The 18,797-nt window shown below is 40.7% G+C and overlaps 1 protein-coding gene across 11 annotated transcripts in view; it reads right to left on the bottom strand.

The window, feature by feature from the left end:
* Nucleotides 1-18,797, bottom strand: part of CAST (calpastatin) — a 64,151-nt gene that overhangs the window by 26,819 nt on the left and 18,535 nt on the right. For 6 of the 11 annotated variants that reach the window (XM_037373399.1, XM_037373403.1, XM_037373404.1 and 3 more), the window contains exon 4: nt 4,406-4,465. In XM_037373399.1, the coding sequence (XP_037229296.1) occupies nt 4,406-4,465 (60 nt within the window). Of the gene's footprint in view, nt 1-4,405; nt 4,466-11,252; nt 11,384-13,477; nt 13,628-16,188; nt 16,500-18,797 lie in introns of those variants that run through there. The other 5 variants (XM_037373408.1, XM_037373410.1, XM_037373409.1 and 2 more) reach the window with 5 other exon arrangements.

The raw sequence follows: 18,797 nt of genomic DNA, 5'->3' as shown, positions 1-18,797 counted from the left end.
TGCAGGGAGCAGCCCCGTGCACACCCTGGGAGACGTGGATCCTGAGGCTGAGGCCCCTTCCCTGGCTGAGGCTGGAAGACCTACGCTTCCTCCAGAACTGGCACCGGACACCAGCACCATGTCTTCTTGCACCATGCCCACCAGAAGCAGAGAAGTTCTGAACTCTGCCTAGGAGATAAGGGGGCACAGACACAAGCCTTCCTTATCCCCTCCATCCTACTAATACATTGAGCCTATTTAAAGTTACTAAGAGACAAATAATGGAAGTTTTTCCCTGGTAGCCTATTAAAAGTCAGCAAACAACCCAAAAAAACCAGAGAATCCATTAGGAGTAATTTAAATTTTTTCATTGCTTTGTACTGTTTTCATTTCAGCTGCCAAACATTGATTACTGTTTAGATATATCCAGCTTCTGTTTTGTAGCTGACCACACAGTGAAATTTGCTATACACGTTTACCACTTGCTATGCAAGTATTCACACCCACACACTGAACCACAGACACTTGCCTGGGAAATCCTGAACATGCATAAAAATGTACATGCCTGGGCATAAGCTGGGCAAAGGTCTTTAAGCTGTAGACCACAGTAAAGGACACAACACCGTAGGCAAGTAAGTAATAACAGGTAAAATACTGATAGCGAGGGAGGACAAAAAATCCCCAACTCCAAAGTGGGGAAAAAATTTAAAATAAAATTTAAGAAAAAAAAAGTCTCAAAAAAAAATCACTTAGCCTCTCAGATTCCCCCCTTTGGATTTTGTCTTCATGTCTAACCTGATTAAAGCACAGTACTCCTCAGATTCTGTCATGGTTATATGCTCCCATTTGTACACCTCCCAACATGACTACTATATGGTTAACTCAAAGGCACACACATCCATTTGTGTACCCGTACACTAAACAATCCTGTATCTAAAAGGTAACCCTGAATTTTCTCAGTTTTTATGCTAAAAAAGTTGGACATGTTTATGTAACATCTAAAGCAAAGAGTAAATCAGACATGAGATGTCCTTTGGCAGCAAGGCTGATACAAGAACTATTTACTTCAAAAACAAGAAAAGAAAAAAAAAGTAAATATCTCCACTGAAAAGCAAGAAAGAATTTGAAAAACAGAACATGAAATCTTTACAAGCAGATAACTAAGTATGGTCTTGGGAGAAGGAACAGACCATGAATATATCAAGCTGGGACACAGCAAGATAGCTCAAGGAGAACCAAATGGTTAGTAAGACTAAACAGAAAATTGCTGGAACTATGTGTGAGCTATCCTAAATATCACACTAAAAGATTGACCCTCGAGCAAAGAGAGACTCCTGCTAACAAAGCCCCCTCCCCACAGCCCATGTTCTGTGGAAAGAAAGGATGCTGCACCTTTCAGTGGAGATGAGGCTTGCAAGAACCAAGGAGAGTTAAGGGTGACCAAGTGTCACTGTGAGCAGTTGTTCAAAGCGCACAAAGTGTTTTACCGTGTGGGGAGAGGTGTGCTAGCTGCGTGGGTTCAGCGCCCAGCACCCATCTCTGCACAGACATGCGATAACCCAGCATCGTGACTCGCTGTGTGATTGTTCTGGCATACCGGGTGAAGAACCCAGGTTTGGGGTAAAAGGCCACAAAGAACAGCAGTGCAAGCATGAAGTTCTAAAAACACAGAGTTTGATTTTTCCTGACATGGGACTGCTGCCTGCTCAGGACTTTAAGCACTCTGCTGTTAAAGAGCACAGATTCAGGTTTTCCTTACGTGCTTTTCAGAAGAAAAGTAAACATCTTTTGCGCAGGACAGTAAAACTTTCATTTCTGTCAACACCCAACAATAGCTGTACAGAACATAAATTCAAATTCTCAGCCTGCCAAACCATTTATTAGCACCTGCATACCTTTTTTGTTAACCTATATATATATTGTAAATTTTATTTTACTTAACACAATGCATTTTTTGTGTAGGGTATACATTATTCATCCTATCTTTAAAAATGTGTAGAATTGCTCATACTGTTAATTTATCTATGACAATGCTGAAGAATATATGGATTCCCATGGGCAATCCTTTGATTCAAGACTTATACACACGAAGATGCTATTTAGACAGACTTCTAGCAATAACAAAGTTAAAATCCAATAAAAAAGAAATTATTACCAAGCCAGTCAAACCAACAATTTTAGCACAAGACTACACATTCAAAGGCACCTATTCCATCATCCTTTAAACTGAGTCAGTGGTGAGCAGTCACTGCCTGAAGCCATAGCATCAGTTCACAGTGTACACTGAATTCCTATGGAGAAAAAGGTGTTCTACCTCCCAGTCCACTGCCTGCTTTGATCTGCACTGTGCCAGTATCTGAGGGACCATACTTTAAACTGACTCAGGAAACTGAAGAATAGCTGAAAAAGAAAAATAGTACTTTTAACTAGTTCCTTAATTTACACTGCAGTTGCACAGAAGTGTGCAAAGGGAAGAAAGTGGCAAGAAAGCGGCACGGGACATGTCTTTGTCGGTGGCAAAATCCTTCATCCACTCCTCCAGCCAAAGCCACTGGGTGCCTGCTCTCCACCCTGGTCCTCCAACCTTCCCACCTAACCCTGGGGCTTCACCTGCAAAACACGAAGTTCCACATTCCTTCTTCTGCTGCAGTGACTCACAGTTCTCTCAGAAGAGGCATAATACTGAGGGTTAATTTGAAACAAAGGATTTGCACACAGGAGCTAAAGAGAGACCCAGAGCACATTTAAGAGCAGCTATGCACTAGAGAGACTGTAAGAAAAAACATATCAAGACGTGGTTATAGCAGGCAATTAGGAAAGATTTAATTTGCAAGAAATTTAGGACTAGAAATAAAAGTGAGTCAGCGGCCTGATTTCTTTCAAAAGAAGTCAGCTGTCAAAAATGCGGGTAACTTGCTTAATCCAGCAGGAGGAAGACATTAATAATGCAACAGACGTTAAAATAAAACATTGTCTTACACATGCAAATGCAGGGCATTCTTTCAAAAGGATTTGTGTTTATCAGTCTCACAGTGCTGAAGTATGCCTCTGCTATCTATTACAGTCTCATCTTGCAAACAGCAATTTTAAAGATCTGATTAGAAATTTAGCACATTCTTCTGAGAGTTATTTAAAATTTCAAGTAGGGAAAGACCATCACTGTTTTTAGATAGCTGTCTGGGTTAAACCGTATGGAGAACAGCATCAGTTACAAACATGATACAAATGAGCTTGCTCACAAACATAACAGGAAGATGAAACTGGAGACTTGCAGCTACCTTTATTTATGAGTAATGATGGTTGTGCACAAATGGAAAAGGTTTAATCATCATCAGCTCATTGCTACTAGTCTGTCTTAGGTGTGTGCATGGAGGAAAAGGGTTTTAGAAGTTGAGGGGAATGTAATGGCTAACACCAAGTACGGAGAAGATGGAGCTAGACTGTCTTCAGGGGTGCAGGTTAAAATTACCAGAGGCAACTGATGCAACTTGCAGCAAAGGAAGTCCCCATTTGATGAAAGTAAAAAAAAAACAAACCACAACATAAAAATGGAGGTGAACAAACATCAGAACTGGCTACCCAGGGCCGCTGTGTAACCTGCACACACACAGGTGTTCAATGCTCATCTGGCAAGGCCTGAAGCAGTCTAACTGACCTGCAGAGCTGGGTCTGCCTGGACCAGAGGGTTGGACTAGATGACCTCCAGAGACTCCCTGCAACCTCACTGCTCTAAGGTTCCTTTATTTCTATTTACACACAGTGTAGACAGTCCTAATTTCTACTACTACACAAAAGCCTGCTGGTCTAGTTAGGTACTAAGTACTTTTGTTGGTTTCATTGTTACTATTACAGAAAATGAAAGAGGGAAAGAATCATTAATCATTTGTTTAAATAATAGATCTAAATTCTGTTTGGCAATGGAGGCTTAAGGGAAGATTATGACTCGGTACAAGTTAAGTACATGACTGATGACACAGCTTTGGTGCTGAAGAAGTTGTAGTCATAAAACAAGACAGAACAAGCATAAAGGACAAAGGCAAGGAAGCTGTCAGACAGACAATGAGACAATCAACGAGAAGATGCAACTGTACAAACACTAAAAGCTGAAACCTGTCCTGAATTCTTTGGATATGTGAAAAATTATCATTAGGTAAATAACCTTGTAATTACACTGGGGGGAGCCATATACATGTCACAAAGTGTAACTCATCTAAAATTAAAATATTTAATTAAAAGTTTGTTTATTGCTGTCATAAAACCTCTCAGGGCTTTGCATTGTATTTCTTAAGTATTTTTTTAAGAGTAAACTAAGCTGCAGACAAATAAACAAAGCAAAGTTACTCAGTATCAATGTGCTAAAAAAGAAATTCCATTGCTTCATATATTTGTGCTTAACTGCAAGCATGAGTTTCTCAGGAATTCATACCTTTTTTTCAGATGGCTTCACAATTTGCGGTTTTGATGTGTCTGCAGATGGGGACTGCTTCTGAGAGAAAAAAAAGCAAATTAATTTATTTCACCTTTGTTACAAATACTTCTATTAAGCAAGCATAAGCAACCTGAATTCAATAGATATCCAGCTAAAAATTAAGAATAAATTATTATTGAAAATTAGGGTCATCATTTTAGGTCTTCTGTCTTGCCTGTATTTATACAATACATGTATGTAGGATTTTGACAGCATCATGCCTATAGATCTTCTCGAAACATTCTTTTTCCTCAGACATACAAAATATTTAATGATATATTGGCAAACTCAAACATGTTTTTTACTCAAGAAGAGTAACTAATCTGTATATAACACAAACACAAGTGTTTCTATGTAACATGGGACCCTTTCGGAGAAGCAGCAAATGACACGGTCTGTTCTCCTAGCTTCAGTGACATTAATCCAAGAGCAGCATGTTTTAATTCTGCTGTGACTGTATCAATCTTCAATGGCCAGAAATTAATATTCTAATTTTCTCATCAATACTTTATACAGATGCAATACTACTACTCCATTCCTGTTTCATGCCCCTATGCTCAAAGCTGTATATGACATCTTGATCACAGCAAGATATTCATAGTTTACATTTAAATGAACAGATCAAGTTCTCATTTTTTCTAGATTTTTCTCTTCATGTTTACCATGCCACTTGCTGTACGACAACACGCATTGTCTGAATGAACTCAGAGGCCACATTGCTATTCCATACTTAAGAGTGACTTTTTACTTCCACGCAGAACTTTTTCTCCTTTCTGTAACTTTTCATAGTACAAGCATTTCTCAACAATAAGACCAAAGTTGTACAGAATTTAAAAGGTACACTATGACAGCAACGACGTGCTCTCCCTGCCAGCGTACCTGGCACACCTTAGTAAGACGTTTGACTACTCTAAATATATACTAGAGAGAATTTGCAACTGTCACACTACAGAATCTTCTTCCATATATGTATATATGTATAGACTGACTACGTAATGGACGGAAACTTTTGTATGGGTGGAGATGTTCATAGGAATGTATAGAGCCTCCTACACCAGTACAGCGAACAAAGGTTTTTAAACAATCTTTTCTTATATTTTCACTACCACCATCAGGTAATCTGTAGGCAACAGCATATTTTTCTTAACTTGCTCTTCCATAGTTTTTCCTTTCCTTTCCTTTTCTTTCTTCTCCAAGAAATTAATCTGAATTCCTTCTACATGACTAACAGGTTCTGTTCTACACCTTCATATTAGTCACCCTAGTCCCCCTCCACTTAAGAAAAACACATTTACCTGAGCTCTTCTCCCTTCCTCCCCTCAGAAAACTACCAAGCCATTTTCTTACGGTACACTGAAAAATTCTTTCCCAAGTTCTAGCACAGCAGCACTACTACAACCTGTAGAGATGAGTGAAGACCTCCTGAAGAACTGAGCTGCTTCGTTCTACTCTGTCCAGCTGGATGGCAGTAACTAGCAGAAACTATGCAATGAGGGGTTTAAATCCTCATGGAGGAAGAAGAACAGTTAGGGAGTAGAAAGCGGTTTAATGCAGGGCTGCTGATCAGTGGCTAATGGAGAATGCGAAGCCATCCTGCCTGTAAAGGCTGACCTGGGGAACAACAGCCCATCATACCAAGGAGCTGGAGGCAGGGAGCAGGAAGGGTGGTGGAAAGCACAGGGCACCCTGCTGCAGACCACCTCTACAGGGCAGTACTACCATGATCTTCTGGCTCCCTCAGGGGCACAGTGTGCCTTGCTTCATTTATGGCACTTTTTGCCCCAAATCTGCAATCTGCAAGGTCTTCAATTTTCCACTCTCTCCCCCAAAGGAGCCACTACAAGTAAGAAAGGGGTCCTTGCTCTTCCAAGCCCTTTAGTGTACAACCACCCTGAGTCTTGCAGACTGACAATGCAAGAAGCTGCCAAGGTCCAGCCCCTCATGGTAGCCACCACACAGCCTGTTAACACCAGCCAGACTCTGGGGGACCGCTTTTTACTGTGGGTTGTTCCAGTTTTCCTCTCCCAAGGGCTATGCGCCATGCCCAGCCATGCCCAGCTGTTAACCGGCTGCATTTGCTGCAGCGCGACAGTTGGACTGCAGAAGGGGTGAAGCCACACACCGATGTGTGTCAGACATGGAGGTAAATATTAAAACACTGCCTAGCGACCGGCATAACAACCACCTGATGCACTGCTGCTGCAGCATGCACACACCCTGCTTGGACCCAGGGGTGTCAAAACCCCACTGCAGCCTGGGCCAAACACTCCCTCACAAAAAGGTTAAGCTGCCAAATAGAAAAGCAAGAACAAGGAGAGTTCGATTCGCCCTGGTGGTTCAGGCTCAGCAGAGAAAGCCAAGCAGGTGCTCTTGCGGTGAGAGCAAAGTTTTTGTTGTGTTGTCAGGCATGCCCTGGAGGGCAGAGCTGACAGCCGAGGGATAACTGAGTGTCAGTGGCACTGACGCCTGTTCCTCCGGCAGTGTTCCTCCTGTGGGTGGCTGCACCCCTGTGGGTCCTGCCCAGACAGGGGTACAGGTGTTGGAGGATCCATCCAGGCCCACAGGGAGTTCACCAGCAGGGAGCAGGTGGAGATGCTCCCTGCAGAGGAACCCACCAAAAGCACAAGACTCCCACGACCACCAGAGAAGGGGCTCAAAAGACAGAGAAGAGGTTACAGGTTAACAGTGATCTAGCAAAGACTCGTACCTGTTAATTAACCCACCCTGCTAGCAGACATGCTGGTTGACAGGCAGCATGAGGGCTGCAGGGTCACAGCCTGTGCTCTCATGAGCCTGCACTCAGGCAGGACAGGCACAGACAGACAGATAAGCACAAGAACTGACCAACAGACTCGGATGCTCTCGGCTGTCAGTTAGAGGATGGCTCTCCAGGAAGCACAGATGAAGAGACTTGGGATCTAATTTGGTAACAGAAGGAATACCCTTAGACACTCCTTTGCCAAATTAGTGGGACAGTCTTCACACTACTGCTGAAAAAGACAACGTGAAAGCCAAAACCTGGGTCAGTAAAACAAAACAAAAATGCCTACCAAAAACTGGTTATCTAGTCTCACTGTGTGTCCCTCAGAAATCTGGAAATAAAAGGGAAAGTGCATTGGGAAAAGAAAAAAAAAAAAGTAAACATGACACCAAAAGAAAATGATTTTAACTGTTCAGAGAACTGGATGCAAATGTCCTTTGAAAAAAGAAAACAGCAGGTGAAGAAATCCGTGAGAGCTTCTAGCTACGGAGAGCTGAAAATCACTGAAGCCACCCTATACGCAATGTAGCAAGAGCTATGTCCAACCAAAACTACAAATTTTGGAAATCACTGAGAAGATTTCATAGGACTCAGGAAAGTCATTTGCCACCCTTAGAAAGAAGCACAGTCAGCTACCTTCACAAACAGAAGAGGTGCTGGAAACATTTACCAAGTAACCAATGCAGAAAGATTTAGATGCTAAGAAAAGAATAAATAAGGATCAACAGACTGGTCAAGAATAAAGCACGTAAAGACAATACAACACTCAATACACTCAAACATGGAAATAAGCTTGGTGGATAAAAACAGATGAACCTCCAGAGGAAGGCATGCTGTCACTGCAACTTCTCACAGAACCTGAGGTGACATTTTCTCAAATGAAATGGGGAAGTTAGTGTAACACTGAATTACAAGCCTGTTTTAAGCCAGCCTCCAGCCTGCGTGGTTCACAGAGCTCCTGATGGGATCTCTGACAGAATGGTAGTAGGTTGAAGGAGACCAGACACAACAAGGTGAAAAAACCAAAAGCTAGGTAGGCTGCAGTACTCCAACAGTACGTAAAGTTACAATGTCCCAGGCTGAGATACTTTTGCCAAAATAAAACAAGGAAAGAGGAATCTGAGATAAAAATCTGTTCCCATAACAACATAAATATAAATGTAAAATATGGGAATAACTTTCCATCCTTCTGGCTTGAGCTTCTCTAGGTCAAGTCCTAGGACAGTTTTGGCCATCATGCTGCAGTACAGATGAATAAAGATCTAAGGACAGGATCAGGGGAGAAAAAAATGAAGTAGTACATATGAGGGTCCTAGTAACAGGAAAAGCAAGTTGGCACCTCGTGTTTTGCCCTCCCATCAGGGAGCCAAGAAAATGAGAAAAGAAGAAACTGGCTTATTCTATAAAAAAGAATCTCTCAAATCAGAGCTCAAAGACCTTTCCTGTGGCAGAAGCTACCTAGATGAACCAGGCACTTTCAGCCCTGCCAGCCTTTGGGCCAGTTTATATAAATATTCCCTGAGTGATCTAGCTGTACTCAGCCTAGGAGAGAGGACTGAAGAGCCATCATACTCTTTTGGGCTTACACACCATACCTATGAACGAGCTGGGACCGCTTCAGAGGCTTGGAGCTAACATCCACTTTATTATTTCCATATTACTAACCTACAGGGTTACTTCAATACAGTTGTGTGAGGCAAGCAAGGGAAAACCTAATCCATCTGACTACAAATGGTTGCTTTGTTACATGAATCGTTCAGTTACTAAGCTTTAATTAACATGTTTGTAAAATGTGGGCAGCAAATGCTCTTGAGAGAACTCTGTGAAAAATAATGGGTTATTTCCCTTAAGTGTAAAATACCATTTCAGCTGTACAGGTTAAATCTCCTCACTTGCTTGATGGGATGTGGTAACGCCTATGCAACCCTCACCTCCCTGGACACACAAAGGTTGTCAGCAGGTAGGCCAAGGATGCACCAAAAGGCCATTCCAGCACCTCACAATGCAATTGCTAACACCGTGAGCAAAGCAATGCAGAGTCTTCAAAATGCAGTCACACTGAGGAATCAGTGCTGTGATCTGTGGCATGAACACTATTGCACTAATTCTCCATTAACCAAGTGGAGTTCCAAGACACAATCTGAGCCAACATCTGCATCTGTGTATATGTACAAATACATATAAAAATATATAAACATATATATTTAAAGCTACACAATAGCTAAGATATGCAGTGATTTAAAACTGGGGGGAAAAAAGCAGCACTGATGCTACCTCTTTATATATATTATTATTATAGTATCTATAAAAGCCGAGTTAAAAATTACAAATCTGACTGCTTGTGTGCCATGTTTCACACCAAGTAATTCTGGAAATACCCTACTATTTAGTAATTACTGTTCTTATACATAACTCTGCTATTAAGTTGTTAAGAAAAACAATACCTGTTTAAGAGAAGGATAAAAAACCCACACAACCAAGAGAACAATATTCTTCCCAAGATTTCAAGCTCTCAGTTAATTTTGTGGAGGTTTAATACTAAAAACTTAATGAAGTGGAACAGCAGGATATAGGTTTCCAGTTAGTACCTTTCTATTACTCAGACATAGGTATATTTACATAAAACATTCCTACTACATATGCCACTACATCGTCCTGTTGTGATGAGTTTGTTTGTAGAAGTAATCAGCATGATTTTTTTTCTAAACAATTTACATTCCAATTTCCGAGGACTTACTTTGCCACATGTGACCACTGGCATGCCTCTTTCATTTCTAACACCTATTACCATTGCTGAAATTCACAAACACAGCATGTTATAAACAAAGTCTACAGCCCATGCCAGCTACTGGTGGAGGGGGGTGGGGAGGGGGTGCATCCTTAGAGTATGGTTACTTTTTCTGTAACTAAATTCTAATTAAATCTAAAAATTTTTGCTGATGTTGTTACTGTGATGCCACTGAACTCACTACAGCTCTGCCCCAACAAACCCCCAAACTTATCACTGGTTGCCATAAAGCAAACCAAACAGGATTTGGTATGTAAGCATGGAGATTCATTTAAATAGGCAGTTTGTTGAACTCATGCTTTTGTGATTCTTCAGTTCTTCAATATACATGGTTTACATACCCATCTTAAAACCAAATCAAACCAAACCAACAACAGCAAAACTCCCTATCTCTAGGGATGCTTCCTGTGCCTTTAACATTCATAAACTCAGCTGGTGTGAACATAACCTAAAATATATATAAAAATGAGTACTATTATTATAGTTTAAATTTCCACAGCTTGACAAAGATTTACGGCCAGCTGAACATGAGCCAGCAGTGTGCCCAGGTGGCTAAGCAGGCCAACAGCATCCTGGCTTGCATCCAAACCAGTGTGATCATCCCGCTGTACTGGGCACTGGTGCAGCCGCACCTCAAATACCATGCTCAGGTTAGGGCTCCTCACCGCAAGAGGGACGTAGAGGTGCTGGAGCGTGTCCAGAGAAGGGCAACAGAGCTGGGGAAAGGGCTGGGGCACAAGTCCTATGAGGAGTGGCTGAGGGAACTGGGGGTGTTTAGTCTGGAGAGGAGGAGATTCAGGGTGAACCTTACTGCTCTCTACAGCTGCCTGACAGGGGGCTGCAGGCAGCCAGGGGTCGGTCTCTTCTGCCAGATAAGAAGCGACAGGACAAGAGGAAACAACCTCAAGTTGGGGAAGTTTAGATTGAATATTAGGAATAAATAAAATTTTCACTGAAAGGGTGGTGAAGTACTCAGGCTGCCCAGGGTAACGGTGGAATCACCATGCCTGGAGGTGTTTAAAAAACGTGTAGATGTGGTGCATACCAACGTGGTTTAGGGATGGACTCATCAGTCCTGGGATAACTGCTGGACTTCTTTTTCAACCTAAATGACTCTATGGAAGATTATAAGAAAATTAATTTTAGAGATAAATTGACTCCCCCTTAGACCTATGAAACTTAGAAACAGATTGGCCCTGCTCAACTATGCATTCACAGCTCAGAGCAAATGTGAAAAATAAACTGCTGTAAAGTACCTTCATCTGCAGAGGGCAGACAAACTTCAACAGGTCAGTTTTCTAGACATCAAACCCTGGTTCAGATGCTACCCAGGGAAGGACCAGTGTGTGAGGAGACAAGTGGGTGGTGGACTGCTGACGAAACTCAACCATGAGGAAAGCCTCATCAGGACTTTTCTGTGATCTTAGGAGCACTTCAGAATTCGGTTTGCCACCTGACAACCTTCAAACTCCACACACATTCTCCTCCTGAACAACAGCACAACTAATAACAAATAGTAGGATTATGTTGGTGCTTCTTTCTCAGACCAGAAAGTTGACTGTAATATATCAGAGACAAAACCCAAAGACCAGTGTTAACACAAGACCATGCTTCTCTGCAAAACTCAACTCAAAAGATGATCTGGGTTACTATCATTGAAAAGATTAACCCCGAAATTTTATTCTTCTGCAATTTTCTCACCACACAAACTATTTGTAACACATGTTCATCTATACCAGAAGTATGATCAACCATCATTTAGGAATGCTAGAAAAGCACATAGGAAGTAAACCCATTTTTTCATAAAACACATTTTTTCATAAAACAAAAACATGACAAATTTTTAACAGAGACTGGTTTGAACCAGAAAACTGAAAAACTGATTAGCTCATGAAGTGTTTTTAAAGCCTCAAGTGCTGCTAAATTTATTGATAATCACAGCACATGAAGCCAGACAACTTCCATACACAGACTCACTGTTTTCTTGTATTTTGATTACTAAAATAAGATTTCTGCCATTTTGGCACAGAAAGGAAACTTGGCAATATTTAATCACTGGATTTTATGCATCAACTGATACATAATCAAAGATGATTAACCATGCTACTCAAATTTAAAGGAACAGGTTTTTAAGCAGTGTTTTTTGAGACAACCTACTTGTATTTGAAATCACGTGTTACCAAGCATGACCTGTAAGATCAGTACTATATTTACCACAGTGCAGAACAAGGCTTCATACCACCTAGAAACTAACTGATCTGCAAAACCACCTTTAGGTTAGATGCCTGTTTTAAGATCTGTGGATTTCAGCAGCCTATGTCAAGTCCAAAGCTTAATACTGGTATGTTTGTTTTTCTTTATTTATTAAAATAACTGTTATGTCACTATTAAGACTCTGAAACAGCTTTATGCCTGAACAGGAAACAACCAAGGGCAGTGAATGACAATTTACTTTAAATAATTTTTGCACCATTTGACTCTTTTCTTCCACTTCCAACACTTTAGTTTATGCTTACATATATGCAGGAAGTTAGGGATATGCAGAAAAATCATCCCACAGCTGATGGTAAAAAGCACTATGCATTCATTCATTTCTATCTCCCACTGTGTCTAATGCTTTCACAGCTTTTTGTGTTTGGAAGCTAAGGAAAAGAGCTTCCTACTTGGTCACAGAGCACGCGTATTACCTACGCATGAAGAACCTTCACATACACACAGCTCAATCTGTGAGCAGAAGAAATTATCTGGACTTAGGTATGTAGCATGGCTATTGCTCTATAACCTTTGCTATACAAGGGCAACTTCTACTTAATGTCCTTTCATGATTATTGCAAGTGAGGTGGGAAGAAATGCAGTATATGCCGAGCAGGGTAACATAATTCATTTGCTGCCTTCAGATTCTGCATGTATGCAAACAGACCAGCACGTTAATTAACACCACAAGTTAAACACTACTTGTTTCTTTTAAATGGAGTTAAAAGCAAAGACTGCAAGAAAGCTCTGGGTTTGTAGCCAGGTTATACCTCTCCAGCATCAAATGGGGGCTTTGTTTTACTGGAAAAGTTTTTCAACTTACAGCATCAGAGAAGTAAAGGCATTTTATCCTCAAACTTACTTTTCACCATCAAAGACGTTCATTTTATCATCATATTGATGAAGAGTGATCTCAGTATTACCACTTGATCACAGAATGGGTTACCTAACCTGAAGCTTCCCTCAGCTATGCATTGAGAAATACTTCAGAAAAGCCATACTTCTGAGCATCAGTAAAACTCCTCACTGGGCATACAAAAGTATCATGAAAAAAGTTCTGACATCAATAATTTGTTTTAAACTCCCCACTCTTATTTATTCTTAAAATGTGCTCTGCAATTCCCTCCCTTTGGAAACTTCCTGTTTCTATAACAATAAATTCTGCAAACTGGCACATACTGAAATTTCATTTTCATTCAGTCATATTCAAATATTAGAAGCAGCATACCAGAACTGTCACCACTCTTCTCAGGTTCCCACTCTGCACAACAGAGCATTACAGTAACATAAGACCTGGTCACTTGTAGCGGAACTCTCCTTTTTTGCAGATAGTTCAAAAATCATCTTTGCAGTTCTGCATCCTGCAGAAGGTTAGTATTTAGCTGTTAATTACTGCAGCTGTTTCCATCTCTACATGTTGTTTTAAACACCAGAATGTTCCAAAGCTATCTGCAGCAGCAAACTGCAAGCTGATAAGAGAACACCAGGAAAGCATGCGATTAGGTGCCAGCCACATGCCAGCCACACAGAGCTGCTGAGCTCAGCTAGGATTTGTGTCACTTGGTCTGCAGTATCACCACAGGACAGCATGCAAAGCCCTTCTCAGCAGAGCTGGAATAGAAATGGGGATTACAAACAGAACCGGTATTCTTTAAAGAGCGGTCTAAAAAGATAGAAATGTCACGCAAAAGAGAACTTAATCTTAAAACCAAAGATCATCGAGGTTATGAGTTTGGTTGTTTTTATTACAATAATCAAACTAGGCAATACTCAAACTGGATGACTGGCAGTCACAAGAGCTAGTGCGTGATCCCCTGAATTAGACATTCATGAATTAGACAGTTTTTCACCCCCAGGATGCAGAAACAAAGAATTATTCACTAACCCGTATGAACTGACACACACATTGTCACAATGACGTTGGGTAAATAATATAGGATGATACATAAATAATATAGGAGGATAAACAAATGTCAGCAAGTCAAGGAATCTTAATAGAACTTTGCTGTTAAAATATCTGAGCACATCGCTGGCATGACTTGGTGGGGGCAGTGGAGGTAGAAGTTGGGTTTTCTTCTTAGGTTATTTTAGAAAAATTCTATTTTTAGAAAAACAGTGTTTTACTATTCCTACTTAAAGAGTCAGTCTGGGGCACTTCTTACATCAGCTTTGGCTCTTAACTTGGGACCTCTCAAAATTGCTTCATAAGGGCCCTCTGCATGCTCTGAAGGAGTCAGCACGTTACTGTTCAGTTAAAAAATGTAAAATCTCCACCTTTGTGAGGCCTTGTCCTGCTTCACTAAGGCTTCCTTCTTGGGGATGAAAAACATTAGTTTTCTAGTCAGTTCAAGCACGTCTACTAAGCAAGGTATAAAGGCATGAACAGAGCTGACTTCTTCCAGAAGCAGGAAGGTTTCTCAGCCTTAAAATGCTCCTGAGGAGCTCACAAGGCTACTGACCTCCTTGCCTCCCTACAAAGTTGGCAGAAGAGACTCAGGACGAAGTCCCAAGCTTTTGCAAGTGCAGATTTTCCTCCCTCAGAAAAACAAAGAGCAGAAATTATGAGAATTAATGCACTGGATGACAACTCACTGAAAAAGGTGTACCTTTACCTTTTGGAAAAAGAGGTTTCTCCTCTAGCCCCTCTCCCAGTCCTCCAAGAGCCACTGCTTTCAGGGTAATACAATTTTGCCTAGATTTCAAACTGAGAGTGTCTGAGTAAGGTGCAAAGCCCCAGAACTAGAGCTATGAGAAACACTGGCCAAGAAAGTTGACCCTGAAACTCCCAAGATGAGGTACAGAATTTTCTGCGAGCTCTATACACCCCTCATCTCTAATCACTCCTGTAAACAAACGAAAAAACAAAAAAGTACCATTTTATACAAGATGCGGGCAGTAACAAATACATTAGTCTGGAAAAGAAAATGTCCTGTGTAGAAAAATTGTTATCCAGTATGGTTTATGTCAATTTAAAAAACCACAGCACTGAAAAAACTAGTTGTCAAAAAAAGGAATAAGAACTCAGCAGAGGTGTCTGCAATGTTTAAGAACACTGTTGTTATTTAACATACTACTTTCATTTTCTCCAAAGAAGAAAAGAGTGTACTAGTAACAATAATCAAATAGTCATGTGACCTAAGCAAAACCTACCTATCCAATTTCTACTACAGAATGTACAGTAATATAAAGTTTATTGAAAACTATTACTTTTTCCCATGTTTGTTGTATCTGGTATTTTAGCATCTTATGAAGTAAACAATGTCTTGGTGTAAGTTATTGATACGTAAGCACAATTCAACCAAAAAGTTGCTCTTACAGATCCCCATACCCTGACTATGCAATATTTTATATGTCATAGGCATAGAAAGGTCTGCATTGGTATGCCAAAAAAATTACATGGACTTTTTTTTTTTGAAGCAAGAACAGCATGGGTTGTGAGAAAAAAAAAACAAAACAAAAAAAAACCCACAACAAAAAAACCAAACCCACAACAAAACCAAACAAAAATTATAAATACGGAACTTAGACATTAGTTTAAAAGCATGTTCTTCCTCACCCCTCTTCAAGGCTGCCTATGTCATGTCAACGGCTTGTTGTGTAATGTTGAAAACACACAGGCTTACACAGTGTCTAAAAAGCCTGTTTCCAATATGTTAAAATAATTTTAAAAAACAATTCACTACATACAGCTAGCTCTGGAGCACTTCAAGCCTGCCGATGACAGGATCACATCAGAAGCCCTGGAAGTCAGCAGCTTGTGTTATTTCAGCCCATAAAATTCCCGGAAGGGAGAAGGGGGAGGAAGGAAAAAAAGAAAAAAGAAAAAAGAACTGCAACAAACACACACACAGAAAAAAGACAGCTGCAACACGAACATAATTTAGCCTCAAGCAGATACAGTGGGAAAGCAAAGCCTGTATGAATAGCTAACTAACTTACCTGTTACACATGTGCCTTCTGTTTCCAGCAGGAATGTCAGGATACAGCTGCTTTTTGCCCAGTGCCAGAGCAAGCTGCGGTTTTGGTTTTCAGGAGGTGCCGGCCAAACCCTCAGCGATCCAGCGAGCTGAGCGACGCGCTCCCCACGCAGCAGGCACTGCCCCACCTCCGGCACAGCCTGCTGGTGCCCGCACCAGGGAGGCAACCCAAACATGCGGGTTAGGGCCCAACAGCACTGCCAAAGCATGATGTGGAGGTGTATGTGGGAGCTCTGCCTGCTGCACCACGGCGTCTCTTCGCCAACCCATGTCCTGTTTCTTGAGATCGCTTCCGGAGGTGGCTTCACAGGGTTCCCTCACCAGACACAGCTGTCACTGAGCTGATGGCACAGAGCGGCGTAGAGCAAAAGAGGGGACAAAATGCTTGCCAGGATGGCGCAACTCTGGGACAGAGCTACTTTTAGCTTTCAAAAAGCAGTATTCATCTTCCACCTTTTGAGTTAGTAGCACTGGTACTGAGAGAATGAACCTACTGGTTCCCTTTAACACTCTCATTTTTATTACAAGTTTATGGGACATCTCCTCCCTAAATCTGGACTGATTATCCAGACCTTCTGAGTACATGAACATTATTAATCGAAAGAAACTGAGATGGCTGGACCAGTTAAGGCCGCTGAAACTTGACTGATTAGGACTACTTTTAAGCACAACAAATCCAAGTAATTTATATTAATTTAGAACTTTAAAGGTGCTTCTTCAAATATCAATCGTGACCTGCTCTTGAATTTTTAAAATTTTTTTTGGCTACAGAATCAAATTCTCAGTACTTGTAGTACAGGTATTTTGTATGGACTTTTTTCAACAGAAAGCCCCCACACCATTAACAAAAACTTCAACCTTTTTTTCATAATAACCTTTTGCCATCCTTTATTTCAAGGGAACAAGAAACAAAAGCCAGCCCTAAAAGGGAAGCAAAAAGGGGAAAACACCCGAAGATATGACACAGACTGATGAAGAAAATATCCCATTTTCAGTTAAGTACAGAAATTTTTTGGTGAAACGATCATATTATTTTGATCATTGCACAGCTTTACAAGTTGCAGCTTTTGCCCTGGTCTCCAGGTCAGAGGCTTCTTTTACAGCCCTACTCTTCAAATACAGAGATGACTGTGGGCGACAGACACCATGTCCCATAATGTTACACAAATCCCACTCTTCCACACAGGAGGCAGCTTCTGTACTCCTACAGCTTCCAATTTTCAATGTTTTGGTCTATTTTTAGCAAGCTGCTGCTACCAAGAAAAGCAGCACTGTTCTCTACACGGACACAGTTCTTGTGATTTTCACATGCAGGCCTAGGTGCTGGCAACAGCTCTAATGGCAACAGCCCTATGATATGCCACACTTGCTGCAAAACACCTATAAACTGAGGATCTGTGCACCATGACACATGTCTACTCTAAGGAGAGCATGCAAAGGAAGTTCTCAGATAGCTCATTTATATATTTTTCTGAATAATCTCAAAATTGAGAGGCAGTCTTTCCAACCTTCACAGTATGACTGGCAACAGAGGAGTAAGTTTACACATTTCTGTGGACATTCCAAATCAGTACTGTAACTTCAGACGCCTTCTATTCAAAAATGCCTGCCTTCCCAATAAAGTGTCTGTGCAAAGCCCACAAAATAAAAATTTAGTGTCAGTTAAGTAAGGTAAGTAGCAGGAAAAAAAAAAACCAACCTAGCCAACTGACAGTAGAAATCACTTTTCGTGATAATACAGATAAAAGTTGTGACAGAATTTCCAGTCTGCTGCAGAAATAGCAGGACCTTCACTTAAAGGTATTCAGTAGTTGCTTTTTTTTTTTCCTTGCTGTTTTCCAGACTGTTGCACAAGAAAGTAGATTGAATCCCCCTTTAAAACAATGTTAATTTGGATGCCAGCTCAAAGTAACTAACCTTAGACTTTTTAAATCATTAGGATAAAGAAGCTTCCTCTGAAAATATTCAAGATCAGTCAAGTCTGAAATAAAAATACTTCTAACTGAATTTTCACTGTTGTTGAATTCTTCTAGCACTGCTTCAATAAATTGTCCATGAAAGTAGTATGGACAAATATTCTCACTTCACTAAGCTATAGCAGCCAGGAACAACAAAAAAAAGTAAAATTACTCATTAGGAACTTATTAAGAGCGATGGAAAAAATCTGCTACATAAAAAGCAGCAAAACGTCATTTGATATCAATAGAATTACCATATAAGAACACAAAGATCTAAGCAAGATCATGAATCCAGCTGTATTCAAATCATTATTGCCTTCTATTAATAGCCATGACTGAATACTGAGCTAGAAATTGGCTTTCCTGTGGGCTACAGAACTGGCAAAAACAATTTAAAAGGCTGTAAAACAAAACACAGACAGAGCACTGGTATAGTACCTTCTGTAAAGGAAGGAGGTTCAGTTTTTCACCTTCACTGCTGCTAGCTGATAATGGTAGTGATGACCTCTTGGTTTGTGTGCCTTGGCAGTTAACGTATACATGGAAGAGGCTGCTCATAAGCAACTAGTAAATATTCCTGATGATCATAACCTTACTTGAAAACAGCTTTTTA

Source organism: Falco rusticolus, chromosome Z, assembly GCF_015220075.1.
Source record: "Falco rusticolus isolate bFalRus1 chromosome Z, bFalRus1.pri, whole genome shotgun sequence".
NCBI lineage: Eukaryota > Metazoa > Chordata > Aves > Falconiformes > Falconidae > Falco > Falco rusticolus.
Note: the sequence above shows the minus strand (reverse complement) of the source record. Positions and strands in the feature narration are given on the sequence as shown.